Consider the following 24,982-nt stretch of genomic DNA (forward strand, 5'->3'; position numbering starts at 1 on the left):
GAGACACGATAAACAAAATTGTATAATAGCCATGTGCCGAAAAATCCGTAAAGAAATAGAGCGTATTCATGAAGAAAGATTGGGAACAGACGAGTTTGAGCAAGATGAAGTGTCCGAATCAGGGAACTCCGCAAGACAGTCAGAGACCATAGCCTATGTAGGCAGAGGAAGATCCTGTGATAATGCTAGATGTTTTCCTGATCCAATACATTCTGTATGCCCAAATAATAGCAGAACGTATCCGACGCCTGTAATAAATCTGAAATCTCCTGAACATTTGTTTCAAGCCGCAGATAAAATACTACGAGAACGAAGGGGTTACCACCTCCTCGATTCCATGGATGAGCAAGAATTAGCCAGATCAGCCGTTCACTGGATTGACAGTCCTGAAAAATACGGTGATGAGACCGTAGCACACACATTTTTTAATCTCAGTACAGATGAACAACGTTTAGCTGGAATCTATATGATTCAGCAACTCCTCATATTATATAAGAGCCAACATGCTGACCCTGGTCCTTTACCTGATATATTAACGGAACTACTCACAAACAGATGGAGAGGTTCTAGTAACAAGCTAATTAAAGAGATATTAGTGTCACGTAAGCAGTATGTCCTTTGTGTAAGTCCGGATTCTCTCTCGCTGCCCCGCAGAGAAAGAGCGCCGTACTATATGGATAGACAAAATCCTTTACGAGAAGTGCACCCAATAAAAGGCGAAGACAATGAGTTTCACCGTGTATTTGTTTACACACCCATATCAAAAATGGAATTATTAGAAATGAAGAAAGTAGTACCTAGTCATGACAAAGACCCAGCGGGTTTCCACCGAGAAATTAAAGACATGTTACTGATGGGAGAGTACACCTTTCCTGATATTATGACGATATTAAAGGTGCTTTTGCCTGCTGGCATTTATGAAAAACTGAAAGAAAAAGAGTGGGAAGTGGGAGACCAAAAGATAGACTGGACAGCATTAGCAGAGGAAGAAAGGGGCCGAACTGCAGGTTCAGGGCTCGGGGATAAAGTTAAACTGTTACCAGGTTTACTAGTACAGGTACTGCCACGTTTATTAACTACAAAAAAGGAAGATTGGGGTGCAATCACAGCCTGCAAACAAAAGCAAGATGAAGACACAAGCGATTATTATGCCCGATTTGAAAAATGTTTTGGTATAAATAGTGGTATAAAAGCAAGTAGTGACTCATATCCACATTTATTTGTGACAAAATTAGTGGAAAATGCATTGCCTCCAGTAAAGAATAGAATATTGAAATTCGAGAGTACCTGGCAAAGTAACACTCCGTCGCAAATGCTACAAATGTTACAGTATCATCACAATAGAATTAGGGATGAACAAGAACACGAGCATAGACGCATGAAGGATACAAAAATGAAAATGCTAGTTTCTCAGACAGTACCAGCAGATGGTCACAAAAAGGGTGTGACACATTCTGGTGATTCCGCAGTTCCTGTAAAAGGAACCTGCAATTACTGTAAACAACTAGGCCATTATGTACACGATTGTCCTGTCCTAAAACGTAATATAGTTACAGGTATTGCAAAGGAGAGACCACGATTAGTTAGACAAGATCAGAATGAACAAGGAGCTATGCAGCATGGACAGTCCATGCCAGTTCAGCAACAGTCCATGCCAGCCTCACAGCAACCCATACAGTTTGTGCCAGCTGCACCACCGTTGCCTGCTACTGCCACACAAACCACAACACGACAAATGTATCAGACTGCACAGTATGAATACCCTGAATATCAGCGTTACGCATGAACCAGCCTAGAGAGGGAAGTTGACTTACCGCTTATCGAGATTCCTGTAGATCAAGAAGGACCTTATGTACATAGTGAATTATTAGGTCAAGATAGAAAATTCTTACTCGATACAGGGGCAAGTCGAACAACCATAAAACGGAGTGAAGTTCCAGGGGCACCCCTCTCAGGCTCTCAAAATGTTTCCCTTGGTTTTTCGGGAAAACCTATTGTTAATGAAGTATCACAGCCTCTACCACTTACGATAGGACCTTTGACACGAACTACAGATTTATTGCTTACTAAATCATGCCCAGAAAATCTGTTAGGAATTAAAACTCTGAAAGCACTAGGAGCCATAATATGTTGTTCTCCGGAAGGAGTAAGGTTGTTTTTGCGTGATTTTAAAGGTCACTATGTGTCTAGAGACATGGATCCCCGACTACAGACTTTACCAGTACATCTATGGGCACAAGGCCCTACGGATGTTGGCTGCATGAACATTACACCCTATCGAGTCACATTGAAAGCAGGAGTGGTACTACCACGAATGCGACAATACAAGTTACCGCATGATGCTGTAGTGGCTTTGCTGAAAATCATTGATGAGCTGATTGCCCAGGGAGTAGTTGTAGAAACAGACTCCAATGTATGTAATTCACCGATAATTCCGATTCTTAAACGAACTGATCCTACTGCCCCACCAGTGTACCGATTGGTTATTGATTTGCGTGAACTAAACAAGTGTATTGTACCACAATTTCCTGTGGTCCCTGATATATCATCATTATTGACAGCAATTGATTCCGAAGCAACATTCTTTACTGTAATCGATCTCAAGAATGCCTTTTTCAGTGTCCCAATAGATCCGGAAAGCCAATACTTGTTCGGATTCAGTTTAAATGGGCGCAGCTTTAAATTCTCACGCGCTCCCCAAGGATTCACAGAAAGCCCCAGCATCTACAGCCAAGCACTGAAACGAGAACTTGACAGTATCCACATGCCAGTCAATACTGCACTGCTTCAATATGTCGATGATCTGCTGATCACCGCGAGAAGCGAGCCAGAATGTGAAAAAGCTTCTCTGACAGTTTTACATTTCCTAGCCGACAAAGGGCACAAGGTGTCCCCTTCTAAGCTGCAATTCTGTGTCCAGCGAGTTATTTATCTTGGTCACTCGCTGTCCAAGGAGGGAAGGCAGCTTACACCAGATCGCATCCAGTTAATTGCTAACATGTCAATACCCCAGACACAAAAGGAGGTGCGGGCTTTCATAGGCCTCACTTCATATTGTAGGCAGTGGATCCCTCAGTACGCATTTCTAGCAAAACCACTCATTCAGTTAACCACACAGGAGGCAGCCACATCGACTGTTCTCCCTTGGACTCAGGAACATACACAAGCTTTTGAAAGTTTAAAGAAAGCTTTATGTCAAGCACCTGTTTTAGCAACACCATGTTATAGCAAAAATTTTACACTCTTTGTTACAGAACGCGAAGGTACTGCCTTGTCAGTACTCACTCAGGATCAAGCAGGATCACGCAAGCCATGTGCTTATTTTTCCAGTACATTAGATCCCGTAGCTCAGGCTTTGCCTGCATGCCTGAAATCAGTGGCAGCGACAGCTTTAGCAATCAGACAAAGCGATGCCATAGTATTAGGACACCCATTGACAGTACAAGTACCACATGCAGTAGAGGTTCTTGTGAACCGAACACAAACACAACACTTGACCATAGCAAGACTTACCGGTTATGAACTGACATTGTTTCAACCACACATAGAGATCCGACGGTGTAATACATTGAATCCTGCTACACTATTACCTATAATTGGAACAGACCCACTAGCTCATGATTGTGTTGAAATCATTGAAATAAAGACGAAACCTAGACAAGACTTGACAGACGTTCCATTGTTAGATCCAGACCTGACGTTGTATGTAGACGGATCGTGCATGAGAACAAGTACAGGAGATTTAGTGGCCGCGTATGCAGTCACAACAGACACTGAAGTTATTGAGACAAATTGTATAGATACTTTGTCAGCCCAAGCAGCAGAACTTATTGCTCTAACACAAGCCTGTATTCAAGCCACAAATAAGAAAGTTAATGTATACACTGACTCACGTTATGCATTCGGAGTTGTACACGACTTCGGCGTGCTGTGGCGAGAGAGAGGTTATTTAACCTCCCATGGTGCCCACATTCAGCACGGACCCCTCATTCATGCTTTGTTAGACGCAATACATCTACCCACTGCTATATCGATTATGAAATGTAAAGCACACACGAAGGTTACTGATACCATTTCTCAAGGCAATGATTTAGCTGACAGAACAGCTAAACAGACTGCTCAGAATCGCACATTAGACATGACAAAGCCAATAGTTCAGACACCAACACAGTGTATGACAATTAAGGATCCCGCACTTGACGTAATTGACATACAGACACATGCCACAGCAGAAGAAATAAAGAAGTGGACTGAACTAGGAGGGATCCAGACAGATCAAGGGTGGATGACGAAGGAGAAATCTGTATGGTTTCTCCCTGATTCCATGGTTCAAGCCATTATAGCTACAGTTCACAGTCCAGCACATTTAGGAGAGAAGGCTATGCTAGACAGCATTCAGCACATTTGGTTCAACAAACATTTACGAGCAGCAGCTAAACAAAAAGTTCGTACCTGTATGATATGTTGTCAGTTTAATCCAGGAAAGAGTGTTCCCGTAGAGCAGGGTGGATTTCAGCCTCCTGACCATCCTTTTGAAGTCCTCCAGATGGATTATATTCAGATGGAACGTTGTCGAGGATTCAAATATGTTCTCGTAGTTGTTTGCGCTCTCTCCCGTTGGACAGAGGCGTATCCCGTATCAGATTACACTGCCCCGACTACTGCCAAGCAGCTAGTTCGAGAATTCTTCCCACGGTACGGTTTACCACGTGTTGTATATTCAGATAACGGCCAGCCTTTCTCATCCGAATTAATGAAACATGTCTCACTTTTGTTGGGATATCAGTGGAAATTCCACTGTGTCCGACACCCCGAGGCAGCAGGTCTCGTGGAACGACATAATCAACTTTTAAAAATCAGATTGTCTAAAATATGTCAGGAAAAAGGTGTGGACTGGATAGTAGCCTTACCAGTTGCGCTATTCTACATGAGAATGGTAGCACACTCTCGAACAGGGCTATCCCCTTATGAGGTGATCTTTGGTAGACCACCGAATATGTGGGGGACGCCTATACCCCGTAAAATAACTGATGTTGACTGTAATATGCTGACAGATTACCTGGCTTCCTTGATGTCTGCACTACAATCTTGTCGTTCACAGGTAGTCGCAGCTTTTCCCGACAACACCGAGGTGAAACCTCATGACGTAATTCCCGGTGATTATGTTCTCGTCAGGAATTTTGATCGGAAAACCCAACTGGAGCCAAGGTGGAGGCTTCCTAAGTTGGTCCTGCTGACGACCAGAACAGCTGTGAAGATCGAAGGGAAAAAAGGCTGGGTGCATTCCAGCCATATCAAGAAATTTCATGGACTTCCTCCTGACACAAACAGTACTTCCCGTGTGTCTTCCCCCATTGACTCAAAGCTACCTTTGGCTGAGGCCAGTAGCACCGAACTCTATAAGCAGAAACTCAGGTCCAGATCCAAGCTGTCGGACGATTTGATTGTTTAAGTCCTCTCCAAGGTGAAGCGGTTGAATCTGTCCCGACATGTATCCCTTAGGTCTGAATGATGTAGAGTCCAGAATCATAATGAAACGACATGCTTATTGTAAATTACTGCGTAACCACTGTATTGTGACTTTATTAATTTTGTTTTCCTTGAGTTTTTTAATAGTTACTGCAAGTATATTGTTGCATATGTATTATCCTGTTTCTAAACGTGCTTTCAATATAACTGATGAACATTCTTTTAGTGACCTACCCCCACATGAGTTGTCCTATAGACTTGCGCTGCGTAATAACACATTCATTAGTATGTTACATCATTCCCATCAGACTAGTAATGCCACCAATTGTTGGGTGTGTGGCCGACTCCCTCCCTATCAGAATACCAAAGGAGTTCTGCCTTTCTTTCCACATCCGTTCACACACAATGGCTCCTGTGGAGCATGGTTTAGTTTATTAAATTCCATAGACCCAGACACAGCAGTTTATCAACAACACTGGATATGGGGAAATCTGAATCTAGTTTTATTTAAAGTCTGTCACCCCAATAAGGAGGGTCACCCCAGTAGAACAGGAACTGATTTAGAAAATGAAGTGTATAAATTAGGTAATTTTACGCCTAATCTTATGATTTTGAATGTCAAATCCGAAGTTGAACTAATTCTGCCTACTATGTCAGTATTTCCAGTTAAGGGTGATTTATGTGTAAGAAAAGTTGGTTCCATACATATGGGCCATAGCCAATGCGTTACTACAGTAGAATATAGCGATCAAGGTAAATCTTCATTTAGAGCTTCTCGCCATTCTTACTTTATATGTGGTCAGACGGCATATATGCGTCTGCCTCTAGATTGGGATGGTACCTGTTACATAGCATTCCTTTTGCCACCTGTTTTCCTAGCTCCCCCTGATTATTATCGAAATGTTCATTTAGTACATAAAAGAGAGCGTAGAGATCTCCCAGTTGTCGATTATACTGAGACGGCATGGGACAAGTATGTAGATTTCAATAAAGGTATCTTTCCCTATATAGGTACAATATCAAATAGTAAGCTGATACGTAGACTAACCAAGACTCTTGAAGCTGTAGTAAACGAGACTATAGCCGCCCTAGGCAATCTGACAGAGGAACAATCAGTGATGAGAATTGTTGTTCTCCAGAATCGTCTTGTCCTTGACGTCATCCTGGCCGATAGGGGCGGAGCTTGCAGGGTCATCGGATCCAGCTGCTGCATATTCATACCAGAAAATTCGCCATCTGTATATAAAGCTATAACACGACTTCATAAGATTGTAAGCCAGATACACGAGAATCCAGGCACTTGGACGTGGTCCGGGTGGTTTTGGAGTGTGATATCAGCCTGGGGATGGAGAGTTCTATCCTTCCTAGGTATTGGCCTTCTTATGCTCTTCAGTTGTTGTTTATGTCTGCAATGTGGACCAGCGATTTGTGGTCTGTGTGCCACATCATGCATTCCATATCACAGTTCTCGTTCAAAATGCCGGAAGAAGAAGGAAGAAGAAATGATGCTCCATGAGCAAATCGATGGAATGATGAAGATTGATATCTCTTGAAGGGCAAGTAGGGGACAAGGAGGGAATGTGGAAATGTGGATTTTCCTGATCAAGTTATGTCCCCTATCTTGGACCCCAACGGTTCTATATGCATGTTACAAGTACATGTATGTTCCCTCCAGTTCCAGTTTCTAAGACGCAAACATATGTGTGTCTACCGTCGACATGTTCTCTGTCAGATCCGCCATCGATGGGCTGGATATTCGATTCCTAAGTATGAAAGGCCACCGACTTTATATGGCTAAATTACTCCATTTTTACAGTTCAGGCAAGTAGGCCCGATTCTGTCCTCAAAGCCTTTCCCTGCTCTCTGTCTTTGACAGCTTCAGCTTGAGCTCGCATCTGTATCCATGAACTTTGTCCTACTCCCTGTGCAGCTAACGGTGCCTGCCTCGGCCAGTTTTCGCCTGCCTGCCAAGAAGCTGTATTTCACCTTCGAATTATCTATTTTGCTCTTCAGCCGATGCATTCCTGTCTAGTGATTTAGGTAAACATTTCCTTTAGCTCACAAGCAAAGGACTCAGCCTTTCCGTCCTCCTGCAAGTGATTCATAGCCCTGCTGCCATGGAAGGTTTTCTGCCCCTCGCATCTCATATAGACACTTAGACGCTTGTACACGCACACACAGTTAGTATAGAATAGATTCTGTCCGAGAGTCCTTCCTTGTGGATAACATAGTTCTCCAAACATAGGATGGTAGATATGATTTGGGATTAGGTTGACTTGACCCCCCAGACTTCTCGTCTCCACATGTAGAGCTAAATGTCAAGTCCCCTTCACCCCCTAGTTGCACGTCAATCACACGTCATACTGCTGCGCGCGCATCTATGCCAAGTATTATCTTATAGATCCACCTATGTCTGATAATCCTAACCAATCATGTTTCTTTTATTCCTTATTACGCCTAGTTTCGATTACGTACCTGTCATGTCACTTTTCTTATCAAATGTTACGCCTTCTACATTCGTTTCATTGTAATGCACTTATTATAAAAATACATGTCTGTCAATAAAGTATTGTACTTCACTTCCTGAACCCTCGTGGTGACGGAACCTGAAGGCCGCGACTCGAGTCGGCCATTTTGACTGGAATAAAGCCCATTTAGAAAACCTCTTATACCACGGATTCTGCCTCTTGTTATTTTGAGCTATTTTACTTTATTTTAAGATTCCGTATGAAATTCAGTCCGGTATTTTATTTACCACAACCTATAGAAAGGGGCCATCTGTTTGTAATTAAAGTCGCCACGCGCGCTTGTTTATATTGCTCTACTCTCACTCCCCTGCCTCTCTCGCCCTCGTTTTCCGAATCCAGGGCGCATTTCATTTGGAAATAAATTCCAGTCGCCACGCGCGCTCGTTTTATTTTATGTGCGAAGTGCGTGCTTTCCCGTTCCTTTTGCTCGCGCACGGCGTCTATGATGATCTCAGCTGCTGCTTGTTTCTCCACCACCCCTCATGCCGTGTCTTGTCTGCCTTCTGACCCCTACACAGTGGGATTTCCCCCATCTCTATCAACCCCACTCCGTGTCTTTTCACTTCCCAGCGCTCCTTTTCTCCCCCTTCCTTGACCCAGCTCACTTTCTTAGCCTTCCCTTCCTCCTGCTCGGTGTCCCCTCTCCCCCGTCTCCTGTCGCTTCCTCCCCCAGCTCTCCCCTCTCCACACTCCCCTTACCTCTAACCTCTCTTCACTTCAGCCGCCGGAGCAGAAATTCATTAGCAGCCGCTCTGGTAATGTCCGGCTTCCGAAAATAATTACAAGCCTTTTTGAGGCACTGCTCACATACGATTCCTTCTCTCACTTTCGCTCCCTCTGCTTCTGTCTCTTTCTCTTCCTTTCTCTTCGTGTCTCTCTTTTCCTGTCTCTCTCCCTCTCCCTTACCCTCCCTTTCTATCTTGTCTCTGTCGCTTTTTCTCTCTGATACACAAACACAGGGACTCGGTGTATCTTTGTTACGTTCTCTCTTACCTATCTTTCTCTCTAACGCACACACACGTCCTCACTCTCACTTTCTGTCTTTTTCTCTCTGAAACATACTCTGTCTTTTCTTTCTCTCCTTGATACATGCACTCAAATTTTCATGTTCTTGCTTTTTCTCACTGACACACACTCCTGTTCTCTCTCTGAAACGCACTCTCTTTAACAAACATGCTCTCTCTCTCTGTTACTCCCTCACTCTTTCTAATTCTCTCTGCCCCTTTCTCCTTTTCTCCCTTCTATTTTTCTGTCTCGCTCTCCTTCTGTATATACCTGTTGTCCCACTGAGTTGGAAAGCCTTCTGTGTACTCTGCAGCTGCTGGAGCAGAAATTCATTAGCAGCCGCCCTGGTAATGCCCGGCTTCCGAAATAATTACAACCTTTTTTGAGCCACTGCTCACATACGATTCCTTCTCTCACTTTCTCTCCCTCTGCTTCTGTCTCTTTCTCTCCCTGTCTCTCTTTTTCTGTCTCTCTCTCTCCCCCTTACCCTCCCTTTCTATCTTGTCTCTGTCGCTTTTTCTCTCTGATACACAAACACAGGGACTCGGTGTATCTTTGTTACGTTCTCTCTTACCTAACTTTCTCTCTAACGCACACACACGTCCTCACTCTGTCTTTTTCTCTCTGACAGATACTCTGTCTCTTCTTTCTCTCCTTGATACATGCACTCGAATTTTCATGTTCTTGCTTTTTCTCACTGACACACACTCCTGTTCTCTCTCTGAAACGCACTCTCTTTAACAAACATGCTCTCTCTCTCTGTTACTCCCTCACTCTTTCTAATTCTCTCTGCCCCTTTCTCCTTTTCTCCCTTCTATTTTTCTGTCTCGCTCTCCTTCTGTATATACCTGTTGTCCCACTGAGTTGGAAAGCCTTCTGTGTACTCTGCAGCTTTTCAGAAATATGGAGATGCGGGAGGGAGCAAAATAAAAAGACACTGCATATTTTTTTATTTTTATGTTTACATGGGAAGGAACATTAATGAATGTGCTAACACCCTTGCATATATTTGTTACATATTAACAGTGCATATATTTGTTCATACATTACCAGAACGTACCTCTTTTTGAACACGCAATTTTAATTCCTAGAGTTGTATGAATTTGACTGTTTCCTGTCTATAACAAGTATTTGCAATGCACTAGGCCTCACATTTTAGAAACTTTGACCCATTGCTATTGTAAATGGCAATGCCTTTTATTACTGCCGGTTCTTAAAAAAATAAATAAAAGACATTGTTATTTAAAATGCCAATAGCTCAAAATATCGCAATTGCGAGACCTATTGCATTGCAAATGCTTGTTTAAACTGCCCGAGGAACGGGAGACGGCTCCCAGGAGCCACAGGTCACCTGCACTGTATAACACACAGAAAACATCTCAAGTGTCTTCTTAAGAGAGTCCCAATTAGGAGGAAGATGCCACAAGGACAAAAAAAAGGATTTCTATGTTGATTGATCTCATCACAATGAATCGTCGTTTGTATCAAGCTGCCTTATGCCTTTGGCCAAAAAGGATCCTCCCGAGGGCCTTTCGCCCCTTTCTACCAGGGCAAAAGCTGCCTTGGCAGGCTTGGCCTCTTTATGTCTGGGACACCTGTCAGGCAGCCATTTGGGCATGTGTGCACACTTTCAACAGAGGTGAGGAGAGGAAGAAGAAATATTAATTCACCTTCATTGACGGTCTTTCGGGCGGATACTGTATCTAACTGCAGATGCATAACCGTCTGTCTCCTTGTTCTGTGGAGTGGGCTTTCGGGAGAATGAAGGTCACAAGTGCGTTGTTGCACACTGTCAATACAAGATCAATATTGTCAACCTCGTTCCGTGTCTGAAGGCATTGAAAAATGCAGCACAACTGGACATTGGAGCACACATGCAGCACCTAAATGTTTTCCTGTGTTGTGATGTCTGAAGGCATAACGGAGTTGTCAACGATGCTGATGGCACTATCTGGGCACACGAGCTGCTGCAAGAGATTCGATTGGATCACACACACAAAAGAGCGATACTGAAGGTCAGAAACGTATTCCTCAATGTGTATCCAGGAAGTGTCTGGGTGTAATACTGGTAAGAAAACACATGTGGTTGACTGGCGACGAGGGCTTGATTTATGGAAAAGCAATGTATATCATCAGAGGTTGCCCTCGAAAACACAGACATATGGGAGGCGTGAGCTTGCTTCTGTGGGACTGTTATTGACCGGGCAGAATCACCCATTACATTCTAGATGATGTAATATGTGAGTGCGAAGTCTCAGAGGGCCGAACACTTTATGATGTACGGCCTCGAGTACAGCCATGTAACATTCTGTGCTTGTCATGGACTGTGGATGGAGGAGATGGCGGACGACGGAGAGGAGGGGTATTGTGTCTTATCTTTATTGCTTATGTGTTCTTGTATTTCTCAAGACGTTGGCAAATGTTTATTAAATTGTGCTATAAAATAAAATAGTAAGCACGCGTGGTTAATGCACCAGCTGAAGAGTCCTCTATGTACTTTCTGGTCACAGTTATTAATCATAACAAAATAGCTCAGAGGGTACATGTACTCGTTGTAGAGCATTTTCGGTCACATACCTTGTCATCTTTTAATGTAGCTCAGTGGGTTAATGCTATTGTTGTCGAAGTTTTTGTTCATAAGTTAGGCAACCATCGCAAGCCAATGCAAGTAACCTGCATGACATGCGTTTGAATCTTTTTACCTTTTCACTCTACATTTTAATGTGCTATAGTTGATAAAAGGGGTTTCGGTAGACAGTAATAAACATTTATTAATAAGAGCCAAAAAACAGTATGAATTAGCGCTATACAAATTGTTATTAGGATAATGAAATTCATACCTGATGGTCCCACAGAGCATAAATAGTCCTACATGTCTTACATACAAACAAGACTTGAGAAAGCTAAAATATCTTTAAATCTGAGTTTATATGTTGGCAACTTGTAAAGTGATACACGGAGTGTGTTTTTATTTTTTTGGTAGTCAGCCGATTCTGGCACAAGCTCTAGCTGTCCACCTGACCTTCCTTTGACCTTTGATTGCTGGACAGTAAAATAAGAACCCTAAATCACCCCTGCAGACTGCTCCTCCGCACAGGACATGTTACATTTGATCGTTCACCTGTCCAGGTGTCCCAGGGTGAACACACTGCACTGGGGAAGAGTGGGGACACTTCGCTGAAGGCCAACCCAGAGCTTAGAACCTAGTTCTGGGTCAAGATTAGCTGCCAGACACTAGATAGGAATCCAGGTGGGTACCACTCAATGTCAGCACGACTTGCTATCATTTCTGGGTAGGAGGGTCATGCTCAAAGGGGTCCGCAGCACCTTTATTTAAACCTAGATTAATGAAACCAAGATTAATACAACTAAAAGACAGACCACCGATCTACAACACTGAAGCAGTTCCATGTACCCCGCCCATCTCTGGCCTTCCTCTTCTAATAAGAAGCCTGTAAGTATGTCTCCCGTGATCCAGATATCCTGCTGGTGGCTCTCTATAACCAGCCAAGCGTCCTTTCTCTTTTGTATTTTACTTCTTCTTTTACCTTTACTCGTCTTCTTTGGATGAAGATATCACGAACCAGAAGCTTTCCTACGGTGGCCTCATCAAGAAACCAGTGTTTTCCTACGTTCCTACTCGTCAGACATCACCTCTGCCAGGCTGCGGATATGCTGGAGCCCTGAAGCCCACTTCTGTCTGTTTATCAGAGAACAACTCTACACCAGAAGGAATTCTGCTGATAGTGTGACTTTATAGGATTAGAGACTGTGAGATCAGGACCATTGCTTCCGAAGGCAACGAAAGGCGACATCCTTCAGATGCCACCTAGTGGTGGTGCCAAATGATTGTGAAACACCCACTATTTGCCCGTATAGGGGGATGGAAAGCTCTGCAGCAGGAAAATGTCTACTTTTGCATGAAGTGCTGAAAACCCTTGCAGCCTTCCTGGGGAGGGGGGTCTGAACGGTATCCCCGACCAAGTGCTTGAGCTGCCTTCAGGTAATAATGGAAAAGTGAGAAAAGCTTCGTACACAGGCCACTCACTCGGATGCTTCTGGGGGAAGGGCATTTTCCCTATTTTCTCATAGTGAGAACACACCACAGAGACAGAACACTAGGAATGTATACCCACTTAAAATTTGATTGGAAGGTAGGGAGAAGAGACAAAGCCACATTATTGACACAGTTCTGAGCCTTGCCCCACCTTGGAAGTGTGCATGTACATATACCAGGATAATCACCAGAATATGGTATCACTTCTTTATGCCACAATCACAGTGTCTTCCAAGTGTGCAAATGAACAGATAAAATGAGCATCATCTTTGATTCATTACCTTTCTTGTCAACAGCCAATGAGATTTCCTCCATAACTCTCCCGTAAACGGAGGGATCAGAAGTTATAAAGGCGAGTGACCAAAATGTGATCTAAAAATATAACAAAATTAAAATGCATTACTTTCTAAGTAAGGAAACTGTGCACAATGTAATACATGAGTTGGCATGCAAAAGGAATTCCCATGCAGCAGATGGGAAACTGCCTTTACAACAGGGGCTAAGCCACACGTGCCGTTTCCCCGCAAGTGCAAACATGCTTGCCTTAACCACACATATGTCTTACCCACGCATATGCAGTGAGGTGAGGTAAGCGGGGCTTGGTTTTGGGGAGTGGGGTAGTTTTTAAGGGTTGGGTAGTTTTTTGGGGATCAGGGGGGCGTGGTACTTTTTGGGGCTTAGGAGGGTCTGGGTAGTGTTCGCTTGGGGGTGAGTTGTGGTACTTTTAAGGGCTCGGGGGTGGGGGGGGGTGGTCAGGGTAGTTTTTAGGGCCCAGGGGGTTGGGGGTTGTTTTTAGGTCTGGGGCGGTGAGTTCGTTTTTAGGGTTCAGGGGGGCGTTGGGGTAGTTTTTATGGCTCGAGGTGGGGCTTGGGTGTGAACTTAACCACACATATACCGTTATCAGTCACGTCTTTACCACGAAATTGCGTGGTAAAGGTATGAGTGGTATAGGAATGTGTTGTTCAGACACATTTGTGGTAGGGTAGCGTTGTAGAGCCATGCATGGTTTAGCCAGGCGTGCATCTATCATGCAACTCCTGCAGATACATAACATGAAGAGAACAATACAGACTGAAGGCAGAGAGGGATATGGTGCCTCTTTAACACCAATTAAAAATCCGAATTTGTAAATGAATTCAGTGCCATTTTCTGATGTTGGTACCCCCAGACAAATATACAGAATTATCAATTACTTTTCCTTGCTCTAAAAGAATTCTAACCATGGCAAATCATGGCTTTGCCCTTTGTCTACTCATGGGAGAGCCAGGTGTGGTTCCAGCCTGCTTCACTCAAAATGGCGGCCTCTAGCTCAGCCCTTGGCTTCATGGGACAAGTGAGCCAACATATGGTTGAGCCGGGCGTCCCAGGTACTGCTTCTCAACCTCCCTAGTGCCATTTTGAAAAGATAAGAAATACTAACCACTTTTCTGCTTGAAAATTTTCTATGAACAGAGTTCAAAATGCAGAACATGTCATCAAATGTCTGTTGACAGCTGAGCGGCCTCTCAGATATGTCTGACTCATGATGTAACTTGAGGGAAACCTCTACGACCTCTTGGTTTAACTGCCTTCATTGAGGAACTGAGTCACTGCTTAAATCATTCTGTTTGTTAAGTCAGGGGTAGCTAGTGATATTAACGTGAATATATAGTAATAGTAATAATCCACATTTGCAAAGCGCGAACAATCACCCGTAAGGGTCTCTAGGCGCTGGGGGCCGTCGGGAAGATTAAGCAAGCTATTGCCCAGAGTCACATGGTGCTGGGCTAATCTGCCGCCGGCGCTGGGGATCGAACCGTGATCCCCAGAGTCAGTTGCCCTGGCGCCACACCTCTTCCAATATAGTGTGTTCCACCTTCCCTGACACTTCACCTTGCACTTTGTTCTAGGAAGTTTTTTATATGTAAGTATACTTGCCTACAATGTAGTTTTTAATATGCAGTATGTGTAGATATTTCACCTCAAAACTGAACATAAAGGAAGGGCCCTTTGGAGTTAAACAGGACAAATAAGTAAATATTCATATAGTGGGTATGTTGCAACATGTAATCCAGGAAACCTGCGTTTTAATACTGGCTTCCTTGTTAACAAAATTGTGTTAAAAAAGTGCAACTGCTATCATACAAAGGCATTTCTCCATGCACTATTGTACCCTATATGCATTTAGGTGTGCAGAACCTAATTGAACACATAGGGTCAAGTGGGGGTACTCCAAAGGTCAGGTCTTTAGCTTCTTGAGAATCCAAGAAGTGAGGAGGAGGCGCTTATATGCAGAGGCAGGTCAGTCCACGCTGTAGGAGCAATGTAGGAGAAGGCTTGACTGCTGGATCTGGTTTTCCGTATGCATGGAAATTTGTGCAAATAGGAGAACGAGCAGAGGTGTCTGGAAGGTTTGTGAAATCTGTTGCAATTGTTGAAGTATGCTGGGCCAGTATTATGTGGTGCCTTGAAAGGGTGGGTGAGGAGTTTGATTTGTACTCATTTGGGAATGGGAAGCCAGAGGAGCTCCTTCGGGTGTGATGTGAGTGCTACGTGGGAGATTGAGAGTGATTGTGGTCTCCGTTTTATGAATGGTCTGAAGATTGGGGTAAGATTTTTGTTACTGCCAGCAAAGAGGCTGTTCCCATAGCCCACCTTGCTTGTGACCAGGGCTTGCGTGACGGTTTTCCAGGTGCTGATTGGCAGCATTTCAAAATTGTTCTCAGCATCTTCAGAGTATGGAAGCGTGAGGCTGTGGCAGCATTGACTAGGGCGGTCATGTCCAGTCTGCTGTTGATGATGATCACAAGGTCTTAGGATGAGTGATAGGGGTGGGTGTCACTCCCAGCAATGTTGGGCACCGGGTGGAGTCCCGCGGTGATGTGCTCTTCCTGAAGATCACAATTTCAGTCTTGTCGGTGTTCAGCTTTAGACAGCTGGTCTTCAGCTCGTAGGCAATTTCAGTCATGCAGGAATTGAGCTTGATCCGGGCACTGGGCATCTTGTCAATGAGGGAGAGAATGAGCTGTTTGTCATTGGTGTAGGAGAGGAAGTTGCTGTTGTAAGAAATGATGCTGGGATCCGGAGTGATGTCTCTGTCCGCGGACTTCGCTGGACCGAGGGGTGGGAGGATAGAATTTCGCTATATGCTGACGACATCCTTCTCTACCTCTCTTCCCCTGCGCGTTCACTGAGGGTAGTGCTAGACATTTTTGCGAGTTTCGGACGAAACTCGGGTTTCCGCATCAACTGGAGCAAATCGACAATCTATGTCCTCCACGGGGCGGCCCCCCCCTTCCTAGAGACTGCACGATACAGGTTGTGGCTGAGGGCTTTCAGTATCTAGGCATATATATAACCACCGATGCCAGAGCTAGATACGAGAAGAATTTGATCCCTCCCCTGCGGAGGCTACGACGGGATGTTGAGGTCTGGAAAAAACTGCCCTTGTCCCTGCTCGGGAGGGCAGCATTGTTTAAAATGATGGCCCTGCCTAGATTCTTATATGCTCTTCAGAACTATCCAGATGTGGTACCACGTGCATTCTTTCAAGAGGTCGAGTCCCTGCAGAGAGAATTGCTATGGGATGGCAGACCGCGGATAGCACTCGGTAAGCTTACGCTCGGCTGGTACGATGGAGTTATCGCCCTCCCCGACATCAAAAAGTACTACTGGGCAGCGCAACTGGCTGCAATCAACCAATGCCAATACGGGAATGGGGACGACCCGGCATACGGTATGGACAGGTGGTTGTTGCCTGGTGGTGACTTCACAAGAGCACTTTACTCCAAACCAACTAGGTTCACACTTACCGGGCCCACGAAACACGCTGTGCAGCTGTGGCACATAGTCATCAAAGCGTTAGGATGAGCCAATAGGCTCACTATGGCCACCCCTCTCTGGGATGCTGAACAGCTGGGAACATTGGGGCGCACAAAGGGGTTTGACAGGTGGGACCTTATAGGTATCTCGCACATTAGGGACCTCTGGGGGAGGGCGGGAGTGATACCCTTCCCAACATTACAGCAGACATACGAAATGGCTGACTCAGAGCGCTTTCGATATGCACAGATTAAACACTCCCTGCAGGCGAATATCCCATCTGGTACAGCGCTGTCTGAGTCGTCCCCACTCGAGGACCGGCTGCTCGACGGGCACCTACCGGAAAAATGTATATCGCTCACATATAAGAAGCTTATTCATAATACCCCTGATCCCCTCACTGCACTTCGGGAGAAATGGGTAAGAGATGGCCTCGAAATGGACGATGAGGAATGGCAGGCGGCAATCTCATCGCCAAAGGAAGTGGCCATATTCGCTAAACTTAGACTAGTCCAACTCAAGATCCTACACAGGGCGTACCTCTCAGAGAAGCAATTAATGATGATGGGCAAAAGCGCAGATGGGCAATGTAGGAGACGGTGTGGGATGGAAGGCGGGTTCATGCATATTCTTTGGGAATGCCCGTTAAATCAAGGTTACTGGGGAAAATTTTTAAAATGTATAAGCGAGATTTGGGGAGTCCCACTTATGCCCGAGGCCAAGAGATGCCTATTGAACGTCTGGGAGCCCACAGATCTTGATGTGAAGGGGAGAATATGGGCCACTCTGGGGCAGATGATTGCTAAACGTAACATAGCACAGGCATGGGGGGCCACCGTGCCGCCGAAATTGAAGAAATGGAAAGAGGACATGGACTGGTGTATGTTGAGAGAGAAAACGGTCTATGTGGTTCGGGGGTGCCCAAAAAAATGGATTGCAATATGGACTAAATGGAATGAGTACCGGGGAGGACTGTGCGAACCCCCGGATGTCCCAACACCCGAAGAACATTGTATGATATAAATACCACTGCATGAAATGGTAGGGGTGCCCGTCGTAGCGGGAAAAATGTATGTCAGCCTTTAAACTATGTGTACCACTGTGACGTATGACACGTGTACCTGTAAAGCATGACAGTGTTGCTTAAGTTCGATAAACAGATTTATAAAAAAAAAAGAAATGATGCTGTTTGAGAGATCACGTAGGCATTGAAGCAGGTCGGGCTCAGGGCGGATCCTTGCAGAATTCCGCAAATTAGGCCACTGGTGTCCGAGGTGTATGGTGCCAGGCTGACTAACTGGTTCCATCAAGTCAGGAAGGAGCAGATCCACTGGAGTACATGTCCTTATATTCCGATGTCGTGTAGTCGTTGGATGAGGATGGGGTGTCAAATGCTGCAGAGAGAAGCAGGAGGATGAGGGCCACCGTGTCTTCCCAGTCCGGAGTCCTGCATATGTCATCTGTGGTGGCGCTGAAGACAGTTTCCATGCTGTGATTGGGAATGAAACCAGACTGAGTGGTATTGAGGAGATGGTGGTCATTAATGTATTTGGTGAGGTGGCTGTTAATAATTTTCTTTAAGTCCTTGGCCGGGAATAGGAGCAAGGAGATTAGTTTGTAGTTGGTGAGCGTTTAAGGGTCTTCAGCAATGGGAGTACAGTTGTGCGTTTCCAAGCATCTCAGAAGGCCGAAGAAGAGGTGGAGGCATTCAGAATGGGTGTGAGCATGGCACTGATGAGTTGTAGTCCTCTGGAGTAGGCCTGGTGAGGGCAGGGGTCCAATGGGGCCCCTGAGCAGATGGACTTCATGGTTGAGGAAGTTTCTTCTGGGTTCATGAGGGTTAGCACTGGTTCGTTGGATTCGATCGGGAAGTGCTTGGCGAGGTCAGTCGGGTCGGATTGCGGGCTGAAGTTACTGTAAATGGCAGTGATTTTGTAGCTGAAGAATTGAGAAAGACTGTTGCAGAAGTCCTGCTAGGGTGCGATTGAGTTAGAGGCAAGTGATGGGGAGGTGAAATCTTTCACAATGCAAATATTTATTTGCTTCTTTTGGTACTGGCATGGATGTGGTCTGCCAGAACAGCACATATGGTGGTTCAGATAATTTGATGGTAGTGTCTTAGGGCAGATTTGAATGCACTCCTGTCTGCATTGTCCTGGCTTATTCTCCATTTGCACTCCAGTTGTTTGCAGCGTTGTTTCATTAGTCTCAGTTTCTCCATGTACCAACTGGCCTGAGGTCTGGATCTTGTATTGGTGTGTTTGAGTGGGGGCAGGGAGTACCGAGTTTTATAGTAGTAGAAGCTCGAAAAGGCGTAGCAATGGCGGCTCCCCAGTGACAAACATTCATCAAGGTGAGGCCGCCATCCAAGTATTTCCCCCCTCGTACCTACGCGGTGCAACAACTGTGAAACTCAGTACTACCGCAGTGTATTCAAACAGCCCCAGATCAGAGTTGGTCGATCCTCAACCTACATAAGTAAGAAAGGAAATGAAGTGAAATATAGGGGATCTTTAGTCCTGATGAAAGCCGTAAAAACCCGTGTTAGGGCTACATCTAATCGGCTGAAACATGTTGACAAATATGCAGCTAGGAGGGGTGAGGGGCTACTAAAGATCCCCAACACCACCATCCTATTTTCATTTTAATCCTGACCGGGTAATCCAGGAATAAAGTATAACAGCAAATATTCCAGAGCCAGTTTTAAACATTATGTTCTGCACTAATACCTCAATTTTTTGATCTCTATGAGTTTATGTTTGTATTGTCTTCCCCCTCCCCTTTGCTCCTCCCCAGGCATTGGTCTGTTCAGGGGTGTTGTTTAGCAAGCCCTATGACGAAGTATGCCACAAACTGTGGGTGAGGGTAGTTTTTAAATACTAAGCACATGCCATTAAATGCAACAATGTAAAACCTAATACGCCTACACCTCCTTTGTGTGGGTGGAAATCTCTTTTGCGGAGGTTGTCCTCCAACAACAAATATATCAGGCCTTTAGAGTTTTTATCTGGAGTGAAACAGAGATACCTTATCAGTAGATTCATTTTGTGTGATATTGAAAAAGGCTATAAGTAATACCAAGTTTAGGGGGACGGTACTCAATCTGAGAAAAAAGTGTGGCGAAAGGCGTAACCCTGTTTGCATTAATGTGGAACCATTCTAGCCTTACTTGACTCTTCTGGTGGGTCATCAGTTACGCAGATTTGTTTCACCTCTTTAATGCCATATGGCAAACTGGTATGGAACAGGGTTAAAGAACACCACATATCACCTTCGTAATAGTGGGATTCAAGATCTCAACCACGTGTTGCTTCTGTTCCCTATACTAAAGACAACTAGAAGGTGGCATTTGCAAGTAAGCACTAAACGTTTTTGATAATTCATTATTAGTGTCTGATGTATTTAAAAAGTAAAAATGCTTTAAAAGTTTTATAAACATGATTTTACTCTTTATGTCATATTATAAAATAGTATGTTGAGTTTAGTTTGAGATTTAAATCAAACTTAAACAAGTAAAGCATTCAAACATACACCTACTAGTCTCATTGTTGTTTTCAAAGACTCTTCGAAGCTGAGGACATGTTGTTACTATCAAAATCTTTATTTGCCTTTTTCTAGCCCGTCAGGATAAATGCAACAAAGGCAACACCTCTTCAGTCTTGTAGAAGAATAACTACAAATCTGTGATTGCTGCTACAGTTCTGGGCAATCAAGCAGACATTTCTGATGATTTGAGGTATATTTTCTGCAGATATACTTAATAAGGTGTCACTTTGCATTTTTCTGTCCACTACACTATGTAGACATGAATGGGGCAACAGAAGAGTAACATTAATCTCTTGAGTCACAATGAGGATGATGGTGATAACATTTACATAGCACCCTCCTATCTCTAGATATTCCAACAATTGTCTTTCTCATTACATTTATGTGTATTTGCAATTTGAAAGCCGTACAAAAGGTAAGAGACTGCTTCAGCCTCCCGTAATGCCACCTATTCTGTTTATGCTCTATTACTGTATTAAATCCCTGTAATACAATATGCAATTTCACACAAACACACAAAAAAACACTCGTCTTTTTCATTTCAATGTACTTACAGGATTAGCATTAGCCTGAGAAGCCCAGAGGAGTAGCATGCTATTGTTATGTGTTGAATTTCCCTTTAAGGTGTCCAAAAGATGCTGCAACAAAGTCTAGAATTGAAAAAACAAACAAAAACAAGTTCAGATTGTTCAACCGTTTTTTCATGGGCAGAAAATGTGAGCAATTTTTGATCTTTTGTTCACATTTTTTATAATTTATGGTTCTTAGTTTACAAAATCATGAACAATCATACCAACATAACCACATTTTGTATAAAAATAGAATAGCTTTAATATTTAATTGCAATTTCACAATACTTTAACTGTTGTGCAAAATCACTGCTACATTTCTGATATGTTCTTACAGCACCTTCTCCAGTAAAGTGTTGAATATTGTCATAAATGCTTTTATGATAACAATTAGTTTTCATAGTAACTATTATCATTTTTAATGCATGCGCAGTTTTCACCAGGATTAGCGATACGGCGAGGAAGATGAGGACTGCAGTCCGGGGAAACCGCAGTGCAGAGGTAAGTGGTTTTAAATATATTTTTAATTAATGTTTACTTACTTGTAATAGTGGGGGTGGAGGCGGGGGCTGGCAAACTCCACTCCGCTGCGGAGTGTGCAGAGATTTGCCTTCTCCGCATTCTCCGCAGAACGCAGAGAAGTCAAATCTCCGCACTCTCCGCGGGCGGAGCGGAGGTCTCCGCCCGGGCTTATTTTAAATACATTTACCACAAGCTACATTATTGCGGTTCCTGTAAAAGCAAGAGATGTCTTGTGGGCTTGCGGACATCTCTGACTTTGGTGGGTTGAGTACCCTTGCCATGGCAGGAGTAAAGTAGTCTGCCATGGTGACGGTACTTAATCTCTTTGCCAAAGTCAAAATCAGGCCCTAAAGTCTTCAAACTAATGTACTTCTGATTTTAGATGGTAAAAAGAAAGAGTTAAATACCAGTTTCTTTATCTATTGCTCTGCTTTATGCCATCATTTGATGTTGGGCATTAATCCCAATCGGGTGTCAATTGCACACCATATGGTTGTTAATCCATCTAATTTTCACCAGGTACAACCAGGAAAATATTGTGCAAGCAAATAGGACAAATTTCCGATTTGTTCACCTAAAATATTGAAAATTTGGAGGTCTGAAATTCTGAATGGAGCTGTGACTGCACAGCCTCTAATTACAGCACCCTGTAGTACCATAATGAATATACCAGATTTGCACCTGATTTGTAATAAGAGTCTTTGCCCTTGTAGTTACAGAAAGTGTTAACATTTACTATGCACACCTAGGGATATTTGTATAATTCGAATTTTATGCATAGTTTTTTATTTACTTTTATCGGTTTGTTTTTAACCCTGCATTAAGGAAACTAAAACAGAGGCAAAATAGATATACTATTTTCTGAGTAATCTGGCAGCAGAGGGGCAACAATAAACCAGATTTGAATAGTCCACTGTATACGTTATATACTGCACTGCTGATCAAATTCAGATTTAGTGCTCCTGTTTGGTGATGATAGGTCTAGAAATGTATGTCCATAATATTTACACACAACTTGAAGATCTATGAATATGGTTCTTCGCTGCTCTGCAGCTCAGCAAAAAGCTAAATATTCCATACTTTTATTTCTTTCCTACATTCTTGCTTCATCCATATATTATTAAGTTTCATATACTATGGGTGTAAAGCTGAAGGAAAATAGGTCTGAAAACCAGTACTGAAACTCACCTACTAAGGGACTTATTACGATGTCGGGCGGACTTGCATCTACCCGACACCCTTGCAGAAATGGGACTGACCGACCTCCGGCCAGCAGTCTCGACCACCTAATTACGACACAACCGCTCATGGTGTGGTCACATACTCATATTACCCCGTGGGAGCATGTGCTACGGCCATAAACTGGCCATAGCACAAGCTCAGATAGGGAAATGGAAGATTGTGTTCATCCCTGTGCCACGTGGCAGGAACCTCTGAGTGTCTGCCTCACGATGCAGGGGTCAACAGGAGGCCGCAAACAGAAGGGGGCCCAGCTAGATGCCCCCAAACACGGTTTCCAACAGGCTTTCCATGTCAGAAAGCCTGGCATGGAAAGCCTGCTGGAAACCATGCATCATTATTCGAACAGCGTAATACGCTGTCCATATGGATGACGGGTCGGTTTCCGACTGGCCAACGGGCTCCTTGAGCCCGTCGGAATCTAACCAGAATGACCGTCCGGTTTCACTTCTGACCGCCTAAATTGTAATTAGGCGATCAGAAGTGAAACAGACGATCTCGGTCGGAAAGCCTCCGAACTGAGCTCGGAGGCTTTCCGATCGATATCGTAATCGGCTCCTAAGTGTTGTAATTACCTTTTGGTATTAATGATAACATCAAATGTTAACCTTTTGCCCAACTAAATTTAAAAAAGTGAACAGAGGATATTAATCTTGCTTTAAATATATACTTAAAATAGCAATGCTATTGTTCTCACAAGTTACTAGTAAGATGGTCAAGGAACCTCAACTCAGTGACTCCAGAAATTATTTGGGAATTACAGACCAGCAAGCAGCATAAGACCCTGAGTTTCTATCACACAAAGCTGTAGTCAACCCTGCACACAGACTGAAGAACTCTTTAATATATATGTCTTCATCTCTTGTTACTGGAAACACATGATATTCTTCAACAACTCAACAAGCAAATTTGTGTAAAAGTCTAAAAGGACCATTTAATAAAACTTTGATTCTGATCAGCCACCATACTATTGTTTTTATTTAGCCCTAAAGTTTAGAGACAATCCAGTAGTGAAATAAGAATGAGTGAGAATGGGGCAATTTCATGGCATGCTGTACTAATTAGTTTCTAGGCACTATATTCTTCCTACACGTACTTAGGAACATATGATGCCTAGTAACTGTGCTACTGATTTACAGTTGAGGGCAGGCATTGATCACTCATATGTTAGGTCTAATGAGAGGCAGGGCTCACAGGTCCAAACACCTCATTCACTAATGAACATATAGCGTGCTAGCATAGCCATTAGCATATTACAAAACAAGACACAATTATAGATCCATTTCATAAGGCTAAACGACCTGCACATCCATCTGAATTTGTGTTTACTGGACTGTATTGTGAAAAAACATGTATTGCGGATGCTCCTGAAGTGTTAAAATACCCACCCACCAGGGTATAAATATGCTGAGATTCAAAGAATCTATGGCAGTACCAAATCACAAAACACCAGGGCACTCCAAATCACTGTATCTACAATCCCAAGAAAAAAAATCACAGACTGAATGCAAAAATTAATCACGCTCAAACAAATATTAGTCCAATAGACCATAAGTCAAAATATCCTTTCAGTTGAGGGGAAGGAAGAAGAGTCTTGAATCAGGTTCTTCTTTATGCTTTAATTTCAGTTCACAAACGAATGAAAAGCAACAGCAGCCGATGTACGTTTCGCCCCCCTGGACTTTTTCAAGGCTGCAAGAAGATATTTGAATACCATTTTTACAAATAGTGACACTCAATGGTCACCCTTCCAAATAGAGAAGAACAGAAAAACCATCCAAAACAAGACACAATTATGTAAAGTATGATTCTTCATTGAGAGATAGCACAGCATGATTTTAAAAACTGTTTTTCATATTTACCTTTGAATTATGATCAGAAGGTCTAGTTCGCTCTGCATCTTTAACAACGTTTTCAAAAACTCCTAACAGCCAGTGTTTAGATTTTGACCAATTTCTATAGGGAACACACAGAACATTAAATGGCACTGTATTAAGAGGACACATTTAAAAATGGTTCTGGTTAAGATTTGAATGAGTTTGTTTTTTATAAGCTACACTCTAGTATATGTTACCTTGCAATAATTTGTGAGCCTGATTCACAAAGGTAAATTGACACTTCTGTTAAAGCTTACTATTTTGTAGTTATTCAGAAACTACGATTTTAATTTTACTAAGAGTAATTTTAAGAATGCGGAGATTTCGCAGTCGGGGCAGAGAACTCCATCTGTAAAAAGACAGAACACA

General features: G+C 43.5%; 1 protein-coding gene across 1 annotated transcript in view; it reads right to left on the minus strand.

Annotated features, from left to right (window-relative positions):
- The window catches only part of CYP39A1 (cytochrome P450 family 39 subfamily A member 1), a 267,552-nt gene that overhangs the window by 143,554 nt on the left and 99,016 nt on the right, over positions 1–24,982 (minus strand). Inside the window, exons 5-7 of the mRNA XM_085610546.1 lie at positions 24,599–24,692; positions 20,961–21,056; positions 13,341–13,431 (exon numbers count right to left, since the gene is read on the minus strand). Of these exons, the coding sequence (XP_085466672.1) occupies positions 13,341–13,431; positions 20,961–21,056; positions 24,599–24,692 (281 nt within the window). The remainder of the gene's footprint in view (positions 1–13,340; positions 13,432–20,960; positions 21,057–24,598; positions 24,693–24,982) is intronic.

Source organism: Triturus cristatus, chromosome 6, assembly GCF_964204655.1.
Source record: "Triturus cristatus chromosome 6, aTriCri1.1, whole genome shotgun sequence".
Classification (NCBI taxonomy): domain Eukaryota; kingdom Metazoa; phylum Chordata; class Amphibia; order Caudata; family Salamandridae; genus Triturus; species Triturus cristatus.